General features: G+C 36.9%; 1 protein-coding gene across 10 annotated transcripts in view; it reads left to right on the top strand.

Annotated features, from left to right (window-relative positions):
- The window catches only part of SMAD2 (SMAD family member 2), a 99,993-nt gene extending 84,995 nt beyond the window's left edge, over nt 1–14,998 (top strand). For all 10 annotated transcript variants that reach the window (XM_035270988.3, XM_035270986.3, XM_078346934.1 and 7 more), the window contains 5 exons: nt 4,235–4,288; nt 6,371–6,583; nt 9,490–9,627; nt 9,804–9,948; nt 13,302–14,998. In XM_035270988.3, coding sequence (XP_035126879.1) covers nt 4,235–4,288; nt 6,371–6,583; nt 9,490–9,627; nt 9,804–9,948; nt 13,302–13,425 — 674 coding nt within the window. In that variant the 3' untranslated portion in view covers nt 13,426–14,998. The remainder of the gene's footprint in view (nt 1–4,234; nt 4,289–6,370; nt 6,584–9,489; nt 9,628–9,803; nt 9,949–13,301) is intronic.
- The last annotated feature ends 6,984 nt before the right edge of the window (nt 14,999–21,982 follow it).

Here is a 21,982-nt window from a genome sequence, read left to right as displayed (position 1 = left end):
GAAATTCTGGGTTGAAAGTTCTTTTCTTTAAGAATTTTGAATATTGGCCCCCACTGTCTTCTGGCATGTAGTGTTTCTGCCAAGAGATCTGCTGTGAGTCTGATGGGCTTCCCTTTGTGGGTAACTCGACCTTTCTCTCTGGCTGCCCTTAGTATTTTCTCCTTTATTTCAACCTTGTTGAATCTGATGATTATATGCCTTGGGGTTGCTCTTCTTGCAGAATATCTTTGTGGTGTTCTCTGTATTTCCTGCAATTGAGTGTTGGCCTGTCTTGCTCGGTGGGGGAAGTTTTCCTGGATGATGTCCTGAAGAGTATTTTCCAGCTTGGATTCATTCTCTTCGTCCCCTTCTGGTACACCTATGAAACGTAGGTTAGGCCTTTTCACATAGTGCCACATTTCTTGGAGACTTTGTTCATTCCTTTCTGCGCTTTTTTCTCTGATCTTGGTTTCTCGTTTTATTTCATTGAGTTGGTCTTCAACTTCAGATATTCTTTCTTCTGCTTGGTCAATTCGGCTGTTGAAACTTGTGCATGCTTCGCGAAGTTCTCGTATTGTTTTTCAGCTCCTTTAATTCATTCATATTCCTCTCTAAGTTATCCATTCTTGTTATCATTTCCTCATGTCTTTTTTTAAGTTCCTTTGTTTCTTTGCATTGATTTAATACGTGTTCTTTTAGCTCACAAAAGTTTCTCATTATCCACCTTCTGAAGTCTATTTCCGTCATTTCGTCACAGTCATTCTCCGTCCAGCTTTGCTCCCTTGCTGGTGAGGCGTTTTGGTCCTTTCTAGGAGGCGAGGTGTTCTGGTTTCGGGTGTTTTCCTCCTTTTTGCGCTGGTTTCTTCCCATCTTTGTGGGTTTATCCGCTTGTCGTCTGCGTAGTTGCTGACTTTTCAATTGGGTCTCTGAGTGGACACCCAGATTGTTGATGATGAAGTATTTCTGTTACTTGGTTTTCCTTCTACCAGCCTAGCCCCTTCGCTGTACGACTGCTGAGATCCACTCCAGGCCCTGCTTGTCTGGGGTGTACCTCTAGCAGCTGTGGCACAGTGAGGGATGCTACCAGTTTCTTTTTCTGCTATCTTTGTCCCAGGATGATGCCTGCCTAATGTCAGTCTTTTGGATATAGAGGGGTCAGGGAGCTGCTTGAGGAGACAGTCTGTACTTTTTTGGAGCTCAATTGCTGAGCTGTGAGCTCTGTTGTTCATTCAGGGCTGTTAGGCTGCTGTGTTTGATTCTGCTGCAACAGAGCTCATTAAAAAAAACCCTTTTTTTCTGAAATGCTCTGTGTTGGGGGGTTCGGGCTTTATTTTTCGATGTCCGTTGAGGTGTCCTGCCCAGCTAGAAGGCAGACTAGCCACTGTTTGCCTGCCGAGTCTCCGCCCTGCTGTTGTGTGATTCACCCTGTTCCTGCAGGCTCTGCTGTGGTCTCTGCCACGACCTGCAGCGGAGTCTCTTCATTGTAGCGTGTTGCCGGAGTCTCTTCATTGTAGCGTGTTGCCTCGGCACTGGCAAGCTGCGTCAGCAGTGGGCGTGTATCACAGTAGGGACGGGTTGCCTCGGCAACAGAAGGCTGCGTCAGCAGTGGGCGTGTATCTCAGTAGGGACGGGTTGCCTCGGCAACGGCTGGCTGCGTCAGCAGTGGGCGTGTATCTCAGTTGGAGCGGGTTGCCTCGGTAGTGGTGGACGCCCCTCCCCAACAGAGTGTCCCGGACCGTCTGCTTGGGATAGTTTGAAATCGCGGTTTTGTTCGTCCCACTGGGTATCCCAAACGCTCTGTCCCTGCAATCCCCTGGGCTGGCCTACTGTCCAAGTCTCGTTCAGTCTTAAGTCTTGCCCTCTCAAGTCTCAGGTTGCCGGTTCAACAGGGCACCCGGACAAGCCCGCCCTATGGGGATTGCTGGGTAGGGCCGGCCGCCGCCAACCCGGCTGCCGACTTCGCCAGGCAGACCTACTGCCTGGCGTCCCGTGTCTTTTTTATACTTGGGAGTTTCCCGTTCTGTGGGCAACAAAGATCAGTCTGGAAATGCAGCTCTGACTCACCTCTTTGCAGATTCAACGAGAGCTCCAATCCTGGGTTGTTCTCACAGCGCCATCTTGAGTCCTCCCCCTTTTTTGTAATTTTTAGTAGAGACGGGGTTTCACCATGTTGACCAGGATGGTCTCGATCTGTTGACCTCATGATCCACCTGCCTCGGCCTCCCAAAGTGCTGGGATTACAGGCTTGAGCCACCCCGCCCGGCCCGAGTCTCATTCTTACCCAGGCTGGAGTGCAGTGGCACGATCTCAGCCTACTATAACCTCTGCCTCCTGGGTTCAAGTGATTCTTCCACCACTGCCTCCCAAGTAGCTGGGGTTACAGTTGTGCACCACCACACCCTGCTAAGTTTTGTGTTTTCAGCAGAGACTGCATTTCACTGGGTTGGCCAGGCTGTTCTTGAATCCCTGACCTCGTGATTTGTCCCTCTCAGTCTCCCAAAGTGCTGGGATTACAGGTGTGAGCCACCATGCCTGGCCTGACCTATCTGATTCTGCATTTATGCTCTTGGTATACCTTTGAAGCTTGGGTCATGCTATCTTAGATAACTTTCCCTAAACGTGTAGAGAATGATGATCATAAAACATATTTTATATTTTTAATATGATTATTTAACAATGTTTACAGCAAACATGTTTTAAAATTGAGTTGCATGGAATTGAGCAGAGTAGTTGCACCATGATTTTTCATCTGTTGTCTGTGGTGGTTCTTATTTTGTGTACTTGTACCCCCTTATTTTCTTGAGTAGATTTAGCCTGTTTACTCAAAAGAAGAAACAGATCATTTTCTAAGAAAGTGCAGTTTACCAAAACTGACTCTAGAAAATAGACCTATCAGAAAAAGTCACCCTTCATAGCATAATGTCTCATAGTAAACCCTATAAAGTTACTAACTATAAATAATTTCACAGAAGAATTCTACCAAACTTTTAAAGAATATACTGTACGATGCTATTTGAACCTTTGCAGAAGATAAAGTTGCTATATTGTCATAACATTGATCACAAAGCCTTACAAACATAGCACTCATGTAAAATTTAGGCTCATACTGCTTGAGACTATTGATGCAAAACACCTAAATAAGTATTTTATTGCTGTCAGCCTCAAAGCCAATGCCATGCGTAATCAGAAAAATGGTAGAAACATTACCCTAAAAGTCCAGAGTAAGATAACATCCACTGTCACCACTGTTTCATCCCAACGTGTGACACTAACCCAAAGGTGATTGATAAATCATGTAGAAGGGTTTTTTTAGTGCTACATGATCAAAATTAGGATTAAAAGTCATAAAACCAGTGATCAAATATTTGTAACTCATACCATAAAAAGACTTATATCCCTATTGTATATAAAGAGCTTTCAAACAATCAGTAAGAAAATGATCAACATCGCAAAAAGAAAAGAACAGACTTAAAAAAAAAAAAAAACAGACTATACAGAAAGGAAACACAATATAAACGTGTAAAGCCACTCAAAAAACTACTGTGACCATTCTTCATCTATAAGCAGTAACACCACAGGCATCACTTTACTGTGTTGTGACTGGTCATGTAAACTGGTATGAATTATAATTTTACCCAAATTTATCAAAATTGCACATGGCACAAACCTTTCAACCTGGCAGTTTCTTTTTTGGGATTGTATCCTTCAGATGTGATTGGGAACATGCAAAATGGTCAAGAATAGTTATTGCAATCTTATGGCACTGGTTCTTATAGCAAAAGATAAATAACCTGAGTATTCATCAGTATGGGATCCCAATGTTATGTGACTAATTACATAGATAGACAAATAAGGAAACACATCGTGAACAATTTGATAGAATAATGTGGAGATTCAAAAACTATTACCACTTGTGTGTGAAAAGAAAAGACACAGAACAAAAATATATTTGCTTATGTGGTTCATAGAATATTTTGGAAAGATACCCAAGGAACTATCAACATTAGATACCTTTGGGAAGATGAACTGGTAGGCTAGAAGCCAAAACTGTACCCTTTGTGCCTTTTATGCAGGAACCCCCTTTCTCCTCCACCCAAATTAAATTTAAGCACTTACATATTCTGAATTCTTAGTATTTAAATTATCTTTGTATTATTGTTGATAATTATAACCAGGTACAGCTAGTTTTGTGATTACTTGATCAGAAGTTCTGGAAATATTTTATTTATTTTTAAATTAAATCCTTTTGTTTTAGGCTCTCCAGCAGAACTATCTCCTACTACTCTTTCCCCTGTTAATCATAGCTTGGGTAAGTTGCAAATACGTTCTCCTTATCATATTTATACTATATCATCTGCTTAATAATAATAATCCTCTAGGAGTTTTTAAAATATATATATGAGAAAGGAATTCTAAGGAATAATCAAATAATTATGTATTTGGTTTACAATGATGCTTTTAAAAAAGAATACTAATATCATCCCTCAATATTATTTAAAGTTTTCTAGAACAGGAAATGGGTTTGATCTTCTTCTTATTGAAATAATATTCCTCATAGAAAATTATATCACCTATTATGGCTAGATTTTTATGCTTATGTTTTATGATGTAGCAATTAATAAAAGATGCATATATATACATTGACATAAATATATGTGTATGGGGATATAAATATGAGAGCATGTGTGTATATGTACAAATGTGTATGTGTACAGTCCATAACCATGAGTTCAGCATCTCCAGATTCAACCAACTGCAGATTGAAAATACTCAGTAGAAAATGAAAATAACAGTAAAAGCTAATATTTATTTATTTATTTATTTATTTATTTATTTATTTATTTATTTATTTTTGAGACGGAGTTTTGCTCTTTTTACCCAGGCTGGAGAGCAATGGTGCAATCTCGGCTCACTGCAACCTCCGCCTTCTGGGTTCAGGCAATTCTCCTGCCTCAGCCTCCTGAGTAGCTGGGATTACAGGCACGCGCCACCATGCCCAGCTAATTTTTTGTATTTTTAGTAGAGACAGAGTTTCACTATGTTGACCAGGATGGTTTCGATCTCTTGACCACGTGATCCACCCGCCTCGGCCTCCCAAAGTGCTGGGATTACAGGCTTGAGCCACCGCGCCCGGCCAATACTTATTTTTTGAGACAGATCTTGCTTTGTCACCCAGGCTGGAATGCAGTGGCGTGATGTCAGCTCACTCCAACCTCTGCCTCCTGGGGCCTCAGCCTCCTGAGTAGCTGGGACTACAGGTGCATGCCACCACACCTGGCTAATTTTTGTATTTTTAGTAGAGATAGAGTTTCACCATGTTGGCCAGGCTGGTCTGAAACTCCTGGCCTCAAATGATCCACCCACCTTGGCCTCTTAAAGTGCTGGTGTGAGCCACCATGTCTGGCCCAAATTTTAAAATACAGTATAACAACTTACATAGCATTTACATTGTTAGATATTATAAATAATCTAGAAATGATTTAAAGTATAAGGATGATGATACGTTACATGCAAATACTATGCGATTTTATGTCAGGGACTTGAACATCTGAGGGTTTTTAGTTGGGTAGGGGGGCGGGGGGCAGTACTGGAACCATACCCTGTAAATACCAAAGAATGACTATATATACATTTCTGTATTACTATTACTGTTTTTGCCATCATCTTACCCTGCTGTTTCACAATTTCTCTTCGGTTGTTAATGTTTGGAATTTATTCTACAAAATTGTTAAGTTTTTTCTTTTGTAATATTTCTTAATATGTTTTAGGGAAAATTGAAGCAGCTAAATATATAGTTTTCCAGTGAAAAAAGTAGTCTCTTGACTCTGGTCTGTTTCCACTTGCATGATGCTTTCCAGTTCTTACGTATGAATGGGTTTTCTATTTTTGTAGCAAGGGTATCTCACCAAAAATTTGATGTTAAAATAGACAAATGTCAAAAATATGTCATACTTTGTATCCTTTTATCATGAATGTTTTTCTTTGTGTGGCTTTTGACTCATCTTTGCTCCAGCTTTATCTTACCTCACATTAGTTTTTTTATGTGCTTTAGAAATGTACCAAGTATGACAAGTTGACTTACTTTGCCTATGATTGTTTTGTGGTTGAACAGGAGCTAGACTAAAACTACTGGTAAAACAAATAATCCAACATAAAGTGATTGAATGACATGGGAGAAATTTGAAAAAATCTGGTACGATCTATGAGATTGGAGTTTTGAGTGAAAAATATTAAGAATCTAGTATGATCTATGGAAATTGATACAGATGTATGTCTATTTTCTGAGCTTTTGCCAATGCATGCTCACATAGAACATGTAAAGATGATTGTATTCAATCCATTTTCGGCTTAAGTTGTTCACACATTTTCTTTTTTTTTTTTTCTTTTTCAGATTTACAGCCAGTTACTTACTCAGAACCTGCATTTTGGTGTTCAATAGCATATTATGAATTAAATCAGAGGGTTGGAGAAACCTTCCATGCATCTCAGCCCTCGCTCACTGTAGATGGCTTTACAGACCCATCAAATTCAGAGAGGTTCTGCTTAGGTTTACTCTCTAATGTTAACCGAAATGCCACAGTAGAAATGACAAGAAGGCACATAGGTATGTTTCATTTTCCTTGTTATGAAAAACCAGTGCTGTATACTCATAATGTAGGCATTGCATGGTGTGCCACATGAAGAGCTTCTGTGCAGTAAAACCAGCGTTCTCTCTGGAGGTTTAAGAGCTAACACATTTAAGTGCACAGGCTTCACTGCTTCTAATAGATCCTGGCGATTCTTCAGCTGCAAACTCTACAACTTTTATTTGGCACCCTTGATACTGGAAAGTTCTTCGATAAATATGTGTTAAGATAAGTTTAATTTGCTGAGTCTCTACCAGTCATAAAATTGCAATGTTCAGATTTTGGGATTCAGACGTTTTAATAATTTTTTTTTCAGTTTCTTTATGTATCTCCTGGGTTTTTTCCCCCTTTGGTGAACTCATATATTAAATCAAATCTGCTTTGCTTGCTGTTCATCTGAAATGAGTTATCTAAAGCAAGAATTGTCATTTAATATAGTTGAAAATGTAATTCAGGGAGATCTCAAAATGTGATCTGGGGATTTCTGGTAGTCCCAGAAACCCTTTCAGCTAGTTTGTGAGTTCAAAGTTATTTTCGCCAAGACGGGTGGATCACCAGTGCTCAGGAGTTTGAGACCACCCAGGGCAACATGGTGAAACCCCATCTCTACTAAAAATTAAAAAAAAAATTTAACCAGGTTTGGTGTGTGTGCCTCTAGTCCCAGCTACTTGGGAGGCTGAGCCATGAGAATTGCTTGAGCCCCAGAGGTGAAGGTTGCAGTGAGCCGAGATTGTGCCACTGCATTCCAGCTGGGCTGCAGAGTGAGCCTCCATCTCAAAAAAAAAAAAAAAAAAAAAAAAGCTATTTTCATAGTAGTACTGAGATGATGTTTGCCATTTTTACTCTCATTCTCTCATGAGTATACAGTGGAATATTCCAGAGCCTACATGCATATGATTTTGCAAGACATGAAATGTGGATTTGATAATGAGACTCCAACTTTGTTACACTAGACATTAAAGAGATTTACAAAAACGTGAAATGTTGCCACTCTTTTTTTGCTTTGGATACACAGTTTCATAAATGTTGTTTGTGTTAATATGTAATGGATTTATTGTGTAATTTTTAAGTGAATTTTTTAAAATCTCAGTTTTTATATCTAATATGGCCATTTTCCATAATATTTACATAAAAACTCTTTGGGGGTCCTCAGTATTTCCTTAACGATGAAGTGAAAAAGTGTGAGAGCCACTAATAATTGAACACCATTCTTATCACCTTAAAGTGACTTCTTTTAACAATAGTTTGCTTCTGTTTTTTTTTTTTTTTTTCTTCTTCTAATTAACCCTCACCTTCTGTGAGATGTAATGCTGGTTACCAAAAGGTGATTTTGATACTGCAAAATGATAGTGACTAGAAAATCTATTACTTGGTTCCATGTGGAAGTTCTCAAATCTTGCTTGATGTATAAATTTGGATGATCTTGTTAAGATACCAGGTGTCACTGTAGGTGCTTTTTTCAGAGTTTTTTTGTTCTTCTGTCTTAATTGAGGTTCTGCAAAAAAAATTTATTGGGTTTTCTCTGTTCACTTCTCTCTCCAAAGTTTTAGATTGCTGTAATTATTAGGTTATCTTTTTATTTTTTGATTCCTAGTTTTGCAGCTGATTTTTTTCAGGAAATATAGCCTGAAAAAGCTCTAGTTTTTGGACTTAATGTTTTCCCAATGACCACGTGCATGACTGTTCTACAAATATTCCATAGTCTTAACAGAACCAGGGCACCAGGTTCTGTAGTTATTAAATCTGGCATGTTGTTTTACAAGTTTTTTTTTTTCCCTGTGAAACAAATTAACCACAAACTCAGTGGCCTAAAATACCAATTTTTTATCTCATGGTTTCTGTGGATCAGAATTCCAGACATGGATTAAGTGGTCTTTTTAGGGTGAAAGGTGAAAATTGAGGTGTCAGCTGGCCTGTGTTCTTATCTGGAGCTTGAGGTCCTCTTAAGCCCACATGGTTGTGGCAGAGTTCAGCTCCTGGGTGCCACCTGAATTCCTTGCTATATGGTCCCATCCATCTTCAGAGTCAGCAGTGGAGCATGCCTTTGTGTTGAATCCCTCTCATGTTTTGAATCACTTTAGCCTAGGACAGTCTGGTCCTTTTTAAAGGATTGCCTGATTAAGTCAGGCCTACCTAAGATAATCTCCCTTTATTAAGGTTAACTGATTTGCTGCCTTAATTACATCTGAGAAATTTCTTAACAGCAGCACCTAGTGTCTGATATAATAGAGAATGTATGTGCACATCAAGGCTGAAACCCTTAGGTGCTGTTAGAACTCTGCCTCTCAATTGTTTTTTTAAAATCTTTGTATCTCATGTTATTTTGCATCTGTGATCTCTCAGATTCTGAAAGAAGTATATTAAAAATCTCCCAGTAGAATTTTTTCTCACTTAATTATACTTATACATCTAGAGGTTTGGTTTCTACCATAATATATAGTTTTTAAAATGGTGAATGACTCTTAACCTCTTGATAATTTTACATCATTTTTCTTAACCTTAGTGGGATCTTTAAAAAAATACACTTGTAATGAAGATATATTTCTCCAAACATTAGTGAATTCCTTCAAAATTAACTCAATCTTTTACTTTTAAAATAATATATATCATTTGTGTGAAACTATTTTACCATCTACTTTTTCTACATTGTTTAAATACTTTTGATATGCATGTATTACTTTTAAATTCAATAAAATTATTGTTAGAAAATACTTAGAGAAATATACAGTAGTATATTTAAAGTTAGATTTCAGAAAGACTTTACCTGTGAAAAAGATCCTGGAAATACCTTACATCATTTTAGAATTTTTCCAAGAAAATGCTTCCAAAGTTGCACTGAAATAGTAAATGTTACAAAACTAATCTCTTATGTATTTTGTTTCAGGAAGAGGAGTGCGCTTGTATTACATAGGTGGGGAAGTTTTTGCCGAGTGCCTAAGTGATAGTGCAATCTTTGTGCAGAGCCCCAATTGTAATCAGAGATATGGCTGGCACCCTGCAACCGTGTGTAAAATTCCACCAGGTATGGATTCAATAATGTAAGCAAACCTATTATGTCAACTTGCTTTTTCTGGTTGCTAATTTTAGGAATCGGGAGATGATTGCATGCTCATATTCTAAAACTTGTAACTCTTTTAAAATTATTTTTAATAATGATACTCTTTTTTGACAGTTGCTTGTACTTTTTTTGAATCATAGGCTGTAATCTGAAGATCTTCAACAACCAGGAATTTGCTGCTCTTCTGGCTCAGTCTGTTAATCAGGGTTTTGAAGCCGTCTATCAGCTAACTAGAATGTGCACCATAAGAATGAGTTTTGTGAAAGGGTGGGGAGCAGAATACCGGTATGAAATGCACATTTGTTTCTTAAATTTCCACAGTGTAATTGTGTTTCATTCTATTCTTGCTTATTCTGGCGTTCATTTGTATTTATTTTCATTGAGGTTATAGTGTTAGCTGATCTCTATGTAAAATAAAGTTGGAGGCCTCCAAATTCAAAACTATTGAAAATTACTGGGCTGACATTATGGAAGATATCATTAAAATATGTACAGGCATGCATTTTAACATAATGCAGAGTGTTAAATATCATAAAAGGGGTGTATATGAAGGGTTATGTCATTTTATAGAAGGAGAGATGTTTTCACATGGTGCTCAAGGGAAGCTTAATGGCACATAATCTAGTTGTAAAATATTTCAGTAGTCATAAATGGATGGGCAGAGTTGGGAAGCGATAATCTTGACAGTAGCATTAGCAATTCAGTATGGAGTATAGAAAAAATAAAACTGGACAAATAAGTTGAGACAAACTAAATGTAGGTTAAGAGGAGGAACTTCATTCAGAAGTAGAAGGGATACTTGCTAATGTGCCAGACACTGTGCTGTTTAAAGTGTAGTATCTAAAAATTACTCTCTCTTTTAATTAGATCTTTATAAGGTTGAAATAAATGAAATTGCCATCCTTGTAGGTAACAAATAATAGGTTCAAACTAATAAATATTTGGAAATAGGCATAAAAAACTGATAATTTGCCCAACGTTACATTATAAGTGGTTGAGATGGGACTGGAAGATAGTTCTTCTGGACTCTTAACCTATTAAGTTATATATTTAAGTTTTACAAAAACTAATTTGCCATCAGTAGGTAAGGTAGACTGGATTATTGATAAACAATAGATTGGATTTCGCATTAGAGGGAAGACTTCTTTACCGTATTTAAAGGTAGAAATTAAGTAAAATACTTAGTCTTCCTTCAGTTTGTATTGCTTACTCTTTGTATGCCTGCTTAAGAAATATTCATGTAGTATAGTGATTGTATTCCTGCTTCTTCCAGCAATTTGGTGCCTTCCAAATTTATTTTATTTCTTTTGGAATTACTTGTCTGAAGTTCTGTCAGAAATCTGACTTTGAGATTGTGAAATGCGAGGTCTACTTGTTGAATACTTTTTAAAAAATATGTTATATGTTTCTATCTGAGAATCAAGACTTGTCACTATTTTGTCTGAGCTATATTGGTAGAATCATCCATTTTGTGATTTTGCTGTAGTTCTCTTTTGATATGTTGTTACCTGTAAAGACTGCTGAATGCCGTTTTTCAAAACTTTAGACTTGACCTGAGTTGATAGCAAAATTAGATTTAAATTATATTGTCTAATAATAAGTTTTCAGGTCAGACTTTTTTTTCTTCCAAAGGTTAGAATAGTGCAAAATGTGGTAGGAATTTAGTGGAAGTAAGAGTGAACTGCAGAGAGAATTAAATGTGTATCTATAAATCTTCTAAGAACAGTTTTAATTGGTAAAGATACTACCCTTCATTCGCTGTGGACTCTGCTGTTCTTTAACTCAGAGATAAAGTAAAATCTTTAATTACAGAAGCAGTAATATACAGTATATCTTTATGAATATTTGGAGTCAGGTACATCTGACTTTGGAAAATCAAGTCGTTTCCTGTAACATTTACAAATCAAAATGGCAAATATCCATTTATCTATGGACTTGTGGGTAGCTACCAGGAACTTTTTGTCATTAATCATTCTGGAGCTGAGGAAATAGACTTAATGTTCAGGTTTCTAAAACTATCCTTTTTATTTCTTTAATGCCATCTTGGTTGTTAGCATAAAAATTAGGAAATGGAGTAAACAGGGAATTTAGATGTATGAAGAATTCATATTTGAGAAATATATCTGAGTGGCAGCCTTCTTAAACCTACTCCTTGGGTAACCTGGATAATGAATTATTCTTGAAAGGGAAGCTGGTCAGGGGAGACAAGGGCAGCCAGGACCATTGTTAATCCATCTGCCACAGTCGGTGGGTCACTAGAACTGACAAACTTGGGGAAACTTTGGGAAACTACACAGTGTGCAGAATTATCCCACCCAGGGGAACAGAAGTGCTGGGCATGTGAACGTCAATTTCTGTTTCCTTGGTTGAGGGCTGCTCCTGGGGATGTTAATTTCCTGGCACTTCTAGCCTGCTTCTCTGGATATATCAGAGAAGTTCCTGGGCACAAAAATGCAGATATCTGCAATTGGAAGTTGCCTAGAGCACACTGAAAAATCTGAAGGGTATAGTGGGGTACTGATACCATCTGCCTCAGAAAATGACATTCTTGGAAGTACAGTTTTAAATTATATTGAACCTGTGTTGCTTGGAGATGAACAGTTGATAATGGGCTTTTCTTATAATTGAAGGGCTGTTAGTCTATAGAAGCAAGTAGGTTTATTGACTTATTCTGTGTAGCAGATAAGGTGGAACTAAAATCAGTGCATGGAAGTGACAGGATATCATTGAATAATTTGTAATTCCCATAGAGTTGTCCCTTTTGTTGAAGCACTATTAAAAGCCCGAATGGTGTTGCTAAGAGGGATGTTCATTGGCTTTGTCAGGGAAAGTTGAACTCCAGCATTTAACACTCTCTGTGGTAAGGGTTTACCTTGGGCCAAGATTTTGTTTTTGTTTTGATATACTTGTATTTAGACTCCATTTGATTATTTGAGTATCTACTATGCTGTAGTTGATTTGTTGAGTACAGTGACCGTATATATGTCTTGGTTTGCTTGGGAGAATCCTGATTCATGTCTCTTCTTCTGGCTTTATTTATTTGTGTGTTGGGACAGAGTCTCACTCTCTCGCCAAGCTAGATTGCAGTGGTGTGATCTTGGCCCACTACAACATCTGCCTCCTGGGTTCAAGCAATTCTCCTGCCTCAGCCTGCCGAGTAGCTAGGACTACAGGCACCCGCTACCACCCCAACTAATTTTTATATTTTTGGCAGAGATTGGGTTTCACCACGTGAGCCAGGATGGTCTTGATCTCTTGACCTCATAATCTACCTGCCTCAGCCTCCCAAAGTGCTGAGATGACAGGTGTGAGCCACTGCACTCAGCCCTGGCCTGATTAATAATAATACCCACAGTTTCTCTCAGGTGTTCAGTTTTGGACGATGGTGAATAGTAAGATCACCTTATTAATTTTAGTTTGATGTGATTTACAAGAACATCTTTTTCTCTTTTAAAACAAGGTCATCAGAAGTACTTTGTTTGACTCTGAGGATCAACCATTTTTCAAAATAATCGTGTCCAAAATTATATACTCAACCTTTTAATTTCTGTAAATTTTTAATGCAGTGTACATAAACAGCCATTTTTCCTGCTTGTGGACTTTATTTCATAATTATTTTCCTATATTCTTTTAAACAGAAGGCAGACGGTAACAAGTACTCCTTGCTGGATTGAACTTCATCTGAATGGACCTCTGCAGTGGTTGGACAAAGTATTAACTCAGATGGGATCCCCTTCAGTGCGTTGCTCAAGCATGTCATAAAGCTTCATCACCAATCAATTTCCATCAAAAGACTTAATGTAACAACTCTTCTGTCATAGTATTGTGTGTGGTCTCCATGGACTGTTTACTGTCCAAAAGTTCAAGAGAGAAAACAGCACTTGAGGTCTCATCAATTAAAGCACCTTGTGGAATCTGTTTCCTATATTTGAATATTAGATGGGAAAATTAGTGTCTAGAAATACTCTCCCATAAAAGAGGAAGAGAAGATTTTAAAGACTTAATGATGTCTTATTGGGCATAAAACTGAGTGTCCCAAAGGTTTATTAATAACAGTAGTAGTTATGTGTACAGGTAATGTATCATGATCCAGTATCACAGTATTGTGCTGTTTATATACATTTTTAGTTTGCATAGATGAGGTGTGTGTGTGCGCTGCTTCTTGATCTAGGCAAACCTTTATAAAGTTACAGTACCTAATCTGTTATTCCCACTTCTCTGTTATTTTTGTGTGTCTTTTTTAATATATAATATATATCAAGATTTTCAAATTATTTAGATGCAGATTTTCCTTGTAGAAAAACTAATTTTTCTGCCTTTTACCAAAAATAAACTCTTGGGGGAAGAAAAGTGGATTAACTTTTGAAATCCTTATCCTTAATGTGTTCAGTGGGGCTTAAACAGTCATTCTTTTTTTGTGTGTGTGTTTGTGTGTTTTTTTTTAACTGCTAAATCTTATTATAAGGAAACCATACTGAAAATCTTTCCAAGCCTCTTTTCTCCATTCCCATTTTTGTCCTGATAATCAAAATAGCATAGCATGACATCTTCACCAGTAATAGTTGCACTGATACTGCTGGCACCAGTTAATTCTGGGGTACAGTAAGAATTCATATGGAGAAAGTTCCTTTGACACCCAATTTTCGACAGGAATAATTGGCTTGTATAACCTGGCAGTCTGTTGATTTAACTTTCCACCTACAAAAAAATACATAGGTGGCAGTATAATTATTTTCAGGGATATGCTAGAATTACTTCCACGTATTTTTCCCTTTTTAAAAAGCTAATCTATAAATACCCTTTTTTCAAAAGGTATTTTAAAATATTTCAACCGCAGACCTTCTGGTCTTCTAGTAGTTTCATTTGATTTAGTTACCAGATTGTATTATGAAATGAACCTTTTGTAGATGTAATTGTTTCTGCAAAATACCTAGAAAAGTGATGCTGAGGTACGATCAGCAGATATGGGCCATCTGTTTTTAAAGTATGTTGTATTCAATTTGTAAATTGATTGTTACTCTACATGTAATTATGAATTCAGAATTTTAAAAACTGGGGGGAAAAGCCATTTCTTTAGCAAGTTTTTTAGCTTTTAAGTTACCTGCAGTCTGAGCTGTTCTTAACTGATCCTCAGTTTGTGGTTGACCATATTTCATACTCTGTAGTGAGAGGAGATTTCCGAAACTCTGTTGGTAGTTCATTCTGCAGCAAATAATTATTATGTCTAATGTTGACTCATTGCAGTTTAAACATTTCTTCTTGTTTGCATCTTAGTAGAAATGGAAAATAACCACTCCTGGTCATCTTTTCATAAATTTTCATATTTTTGAAGCTATCTTTGGTACTTGTTCTTTGAAATCATACTCAACCTGTCTCTACAGGTATCATTTTCGATACTTTCAACATTTGGTGGTTTTCTATTGGATACTCGCCATTTTCCTGTATTTGTGTGTATATGTATGTGTTCATGTAAATTTGGTATAGTAATTTTTTATTCGTTCAACAGATATTTATTGTTCGCATGTTTGTACCAGGAACTTTCTTAGTCTTTGGGTAAAGGTGAACAAGACAGCTACAGTTCCTGCCTTTGCTGAGACAGCAATTACACTAATCCTTAATCATCTTGTCTTTGAAGGAGATAAACAGGGTACTGTACTGGAGAATAACAGATGGATGCTTCAGGTAGGACATCAAGGAAAGCCTCTCAGGAAATGATGCATGAGCTAATACCTGACATTGAAGAAGCAAGCCAAGTGATGAGCCAGGGAAGATAAGCATTCCTGGCAAAGAGAATAGCATCAAATGCAAAAAGGCTCACACTAAAGGAAACTCATGATTAGATATTAATGCTTTATACAGAAAACTCTCTACAAATCCAAACTTGAAGATCAGAATGGTTCTACAGTTTATAATATTTTGAAGGTAGCCTTATTTTGTGATAGTCTGCTTCATGTTATTCTCACTAATATATCTTCTTCCTCAACCTTTTGCTGTAAAAATTTCATTTGCACCACATCAGTACTACTTAACAAGAGCTGCTTGCTTCCAGACTTCGTGCTGCCCAGTAATTATGTCTTCTACTACCCATCTTGTGAGCAGAGTAAATGTCCTAGGTATTACCACTGTCAGGCCTGTGGGAGATACTCAGTGGAGCCTCTGCCCTTCTTTTACTTAAGTGAGAATTTGTAATGGTGTTAGGCAACAGTTCTAGGGGCAGAAAACAACTCTGAAAGTGGTAGAAGGTCCTGGTCTTGGTGGTTACTCTTACATTACTGTGGTGAGTGAAGCAGTGCCTACTGTGCTGTTTCAGTAGTGGAGCACATCTCTACAGTTCTGCTGCGATTTTTCTGAACAGTAGGAAATTGGGACTCAACTCTTTGAAAACACCTATATTGAGCAGTTATACCTGTTGAGCAGTTTACTTCATGGTCATAATTACATTTGTGTGAACATGATACTTTTTAATGAGATGACTTTTTTGCATTTTATCTACTGTGGCCTAATTTTTATTGATTTCTCCCCCCCCATTTATAGGTGTGTTTTTCATTTTTGTAAGTGATAGAATGCCCTATTTGTTGAATTTTATCTTTATTTAAATTAGCAACATTATTTAGGATTTATTCTCCACAATACTGATAATTTTCTAGGTTTGATGACCTGAGAATTGAATGCCCATGCTTTCTATCATATTTCTAAGATGAGTAGTAGTTTTTCCAGTAGGTTTTACAGAGACACCTTGAGTGCTGGCTAGGGGAGGCTTTTGGGGTTCCCACTGATGTTGGTACAACCAGTGGCACTTTTATTCTGTATTGAAATATACTGCATGAGATTTCTTTTGGAAAGAGTTTCATTGCTTTAAAAAGAAACTCAAAGTCTTTATAACCACTGGTTGAGATTAGAAAATATAACTGGAATTAGGCCTACCTTCTGGAATACCATCGATTGTGCTCTTTTCATCCTACTTTAAAGAAGCCTTCCTGATTAGATTTAAGCTCTGCCAATTATACGATTATACCTTATGATATACATTCAGCCAGTAAACATTTATTGATGCCTGTTGTTTGCCAGCCACTGTGATAGATACTGAATAATAAAAAGATGACTAGAATGGGGCCCTGACCCTTGAGCTGTGCTTGGTCTTGTAGAGGTTATGTTTTTTTTCCTGGGGACCTGTCACTTTGCCAGAAGGAAATCTAATTTTCTTGAAAACGAGATTTTCTTTGTATGGTTTTACAAATTGTTTAATATCTATTTGTATTTTTTTTTACCTTAAACCACATTCAGTTTTGCTTGATTCGTCTGTCTTTTGAACACTATCATGATTTTTTTGTTAAAATTATTTTAATTTCACTTTATTTGTGCCTTTGTCAGTTTAAGACTAAGACTTAGATGGTAAAACAAACAAACATCAGTCTTAGACTCTTGCTAGTTGAAATCAAATAAAAGAGAATATATACCCAGTTGGTTTCTCTACCTCTTCCAAAAGCTTCCCATACATACCTTTAAGATCCTCTTTTTTCTTTTTTAACTACTAAAAACTTCAGCATTTATTCAGTATTAAATACCGTGTTGGTCTGAGGGTGGGGTAGGTTTATGGTGGGATATAAACTAACACAAGACAATCTTCGCTGTACTTAAAATATGTCTTCATGTAGTCTTTCCTTTAAAAGCTGAACATTCCAGTTTCCTAATTTGCCCCCCTCCATTCCAAGACCCTGTCCACCAAGTATCTCTTTAGATACCTAGTCTGTGAACCTGAACAATGAATGACTTTTTTTTCTTACCGATCTAAGGCATTGATACTTGGACATATCAAACATTTTCTTCCTTTTATATACTTTACTTTGCTAAATCTATTATTTTCATTATCTGAATTTTATTCTTCCTCCCCTCCTGACAATACATATCCAGGTGGTACTTGCTGGTTACCCTCTTTCTTGTTAGCCATGTTTTTATCTGCATATATCAAAGTGTTTCCTTTGAAATTACTAACAAAGGAACGTGCTTTTCATACCTAGAGTCCTAATTTCTTCATTATGAAGGTTGCTATTCAAATTGATCAGTCACTTTAATTTTACAAATGGCTCAAAAATTCTGTTTAGTAAATGTCTTCGTGACAGGCAAATGGCATAAATTTAAGATTACGAACTTTTCTGACACTTCTAGCCAATCTTTTCCCTACGATGCCAGATTTCCATCTTGGGGCATATTGGATTGTTGAATTTAGGACAATGGGGAGTAATGATACTGTGTGGTCTCCAGAGGTAGTCAGAATCCTGCTACTGAGTTCTTTTTATATCTTCCTTTTCAGATTTTTATTACTATTTTGTTTGTTTAGACTACACTTTGTATGTGGGGATTGAGGGGAAATTATCTCTTTGAGTGAAATTCCTGTGTTTTGAGCCTTACAACCAGGAAATATGAGCTATACTAGATAGCCTCATGATAGCATTTGTAATAAGAACTTTCTCGTGCGTTTATGTAATTTTTTGAGTAGGAACTGTTTTATCTTGGATATTATAGCTAACTATATATAGCAGAACTGCCTCAATCTTTTTAGTAGGAAATAATGTGTGTGTATGAATTTATATGTGCATATACACTCAGAAAAACTAACAGTTGGGGTTATTCTAACAGTGTTAAAACAGTTGTTCCATTGTTTAAATCTCAGATCGCAGTAAAATGTTCTTAATTTGTCTGTATACATTTTTCTTTAATGGACAGACCATCAGAGTACATTAATTTTCTTAATCTGCTATTTGGCAGTTCAATTATTATACCATTTTTTGGCAACTTGGTAATTAAGACAGCTAAAATTTATTAACATCAAAGAATGCTCTGTCATAAACCCCTTTACTAAACTATTCTACATTCAGCAGACTCTGGGATGTACTAACTTAGAGTTAATTTTGTTGTTGATAATATTAGATTGCTCCCTCTTTAATTCTCCCCTGGTGTACGGTTGCTGCTTAAGTTACCCTGGGAAGTACTACTTACAAAGTCAGATTTTCCTGTATCTGACAGCCTGATGGAAGGTGGTTCGGCTCTGACTTTATCTTTGCTAAACATAAATGGATTTTCCAAGATTCTCTGGGACATCCTTGACCCACAGGTGATCTCACTGGAATGTATTCACTTTAATGCCAGTTGGTTCGGTGCCATGAGATCCATAATGGACCCAGAATTTCACCATTGCTTAGATGTATGAGTCTCTTGGAAGAATAATGCCACTGATGATAGGGATCAGAAAGGTATATTAACTCAATATACAGGCTTTTAGATGTTCAAAAAATTTCAAGAAAAATATCATTCGTTTACCCTCCAAAAAAGTAAGAGCTCTTAGTTTCTCCAAAATATGCTCTTTGATTTACTTCTTATTTTTAATTAAAGATGGTAATTTATTGAACAATGAAATCCATAATATATTGATTTAAGGACAAAAGTGAAGTTTTAGAATTTTAAAAATACTTAAATATTATATATTTCCCATTTCGTAATTGTTCTATTTTCTCTGTAGCTTTCAAGTTTGTAACTATTTTATAATGTTAGTAGGTAACTTGCCATATTTCTGGTTCTATATTAAGTTTTACCCTTTATAATGCTGTTATTATAAAGTTGGTTTTCAGCATTTGTCTGTAGCAATAGAATTTTACTAAGTCTGTTCTTCCAGTAAGGTTGTTCTTTTCTAAGTTCCTAAACAAATATTTGTTTGCCACTCTTACTATTACCAATCTTGGATTGTTCAAGCTGAAAAAAAAAATTGTGGTGAGAAACAATAGGGTCCTTTTCTGGTGAATATAGGTTCCTGCTTTAAGACTGGAAATCTGTTGCTTTATACAACTAATATACACACAGATTAATTAAAATTGTGAGAAATACTTAACACATAACAGGTAACATGTCTGAGTTTTGAATTTTTTTTTTTAAAACTCAGCTTTTTGACAAAATGCACAACCCAAATTGGTACTTTCTTAGACCAGTTTTACCTCATGCCTCGTTCTTGCTTTTCCAACCCTGATTTTAAAGGCATACTTGTATCTTTTTATTAGTAATAGTGAAGATGTGACACTAACCATTTTATACAAAAGAGTAAAGAAAGGAAAACTACAGAGATTAAGATGAAAACAGTTCTACAGTTGTTGAATTAGATCACAGTATGGTGGGCAGAATAAAAATGTTCATATCTGAGATTATTCCTTTTGCCACCTTTTCCCAAGGCCAGACCTCCTGGTGGAGAGCATTTAAAAGTAACATTGTGGGCCTTTCTTATCAGAGGGCTGTCTCTCCAGCTGGCAGTTTTTGTTTTTGTTTTTGAGAAGAAGTTCTACTCTTGTTGCCCAGACTGGAGTACAGTGGTGTGATCTTGGCTCACTGCAACGTCCACCTTCCCAGTTCAAGCAGTTCTCTTGTCTCAGTCTTCTGAGTAGTTGGGATTATAGGCATGCGTCACCACACCTGGCTTATTTTGCATTTTTTTTTTTTTAGTAGAGACAGGGTTTCACCATGTTGGTCAGGCTGGTCTCGAACTCCTGACCTCAGGTGATCGGTCTGCCTTGGCCTCCCAAAGTACTGGGATTACAGGCGTGAGCTTTTATACACTACTCACTAATTTGCTTGATTGCTACCAACTGTTTTTAATGTTAACACCTTTAAATAAGGTTGTTCTGGACTTCCTGGCCTTTTAGCAAGCTTGGAGGAACTAGCCATTAGCTAGTGACATAAAAGTATTTTGGGATCCCTTAAAGGTAGCTTTATGCTTTTGAAAATTCTTACCTTTTCTCTAGTGATAATAAGGAAGGAGTGAGTAGTGTTCTCAGGGTGACCAGTTGCCCTAGTGTTACCTGGGACTGAGGGTTTCCCTGGATGTGGGACTTTTCATTGCTAAACCCAAGCAAGTCCCAGGTACACCAGAAGGAGCTGACCACCTTAGGTGTTCTTGTGATTTACCCTCACTTCCTTATGTTGTCATAGTTGCTTCTCAACTCAGCTGCACCATGGCTGTCAACATTACTGATACTTACTGGGATATGTGTCCTCTAGTCTCTGACTACTGTGAATAGAACATGAGGTTTATAACACAAGTAGCTGAAGGTACCAGCATGGTGGTGAGACTCACACTTAGTAGTGATCCAGCAAAGATAAATGATGTTTTAATGGAACACAAGGGGCCAACTACATAGCTAAGTTCTTTTGAACCTATGTGTATATGTAAGTACAAATAATGTGTCCTTACAGGGTTAAACTTCATCTGATATTTAGATTTTTCATAGTAAAAGGAAACCAATTGTGGTTGTGGATTTCTTTTGTGAGGAAATACATGGCCTTTGATGCTATGGCCTCTTCTGCATTTCCCAGTCTGTCCTGCTCAAGAAGCTACAATGTGTTACTACATTTCTCAGTGAATGTTGTGTTGAAATGACTAAATGCATCAGCCAATGGCAAGTGAAGGAATTGGGTGTCCTGATGCAGACTGAGTAGTTGCATTCAACTCTTAATAGCCTCCTACTTATATGGTGCTTACCAGCTAGAACACTGAGCACATAAGGTGAGATTTTTTTTTTCTCTCATGGGATTAACTTTGTAATGCAATATGATGGATGCAGACCCTGTTGTTTCTCTCTGGTAGTCCTCAGTGGCTGCATCCTTGGTGCACTGTGATGGAGATATTAAATGTGCTCTTTGTAAGCTTTCATTCTATGACTGTCAAAAATATGATGTGGTTCCTTTTTTATTTTTATTAAACAATGAGCTGAGGCTGTATTACAGCTGGTTCAGTTAAAATGGTTGAATACTGATGTCTTTTCCCCACCTACACCAAATACTTTATTTAAAGTACAAAAAAAAGTTCTGCTTAAGAAAACATTGCTTACATGTCCTGTGATTTCTGGTCAATTTTTATATCTATTTGTGTGCATCATCTGTATGTGCTTTCACTTTTTACGTTGTTTGATCTTACCTATGTTAACAGCACTGTCACTGTTGAAAGGTGGTCAGTTTTCCTAGAATTAAAAGAAAGCCATTTGAGTTGTTTACCATGTTATTTATGGGACTAATTTTTGTTTTTTATTTTTTTTAGATGAGATTACATTTTGCTGTTCACTCCCTAAATTTTGTGGAAACCAAAAAAAGTGATTATATTTCACATATGGAGATATGATTTTAAGAGTTCATGTTTTTGTTTTTAATTTGGTGTTACATAAAAAATTATCCTATTCTCCTGGCAGGTAAATCTATACTATTTAGTATAGCCCCACAACAGGTACACACCACACACTGCAGTGATAGTTAGACATTTTGATTTATTTCAGAGTTTGCCTAT

The sequence above is a fragment of the Callithrix jacchus genome, chromosome 13, assembly GCF_049354715.1.
Source record: "Callithrix jacchus isolate 240 chromosome 13, calJac240_pri, whole genome shotgun sequence".
Lineage (NCBI taxonomy): Eukaryota > Metazoa > Chordata > Mammalia > Primates > Cebidae > Callithrix > Callithrix jacchus.
This window is presented reverse-complemented; position numbering and strand designations above follow the sequence as displayed.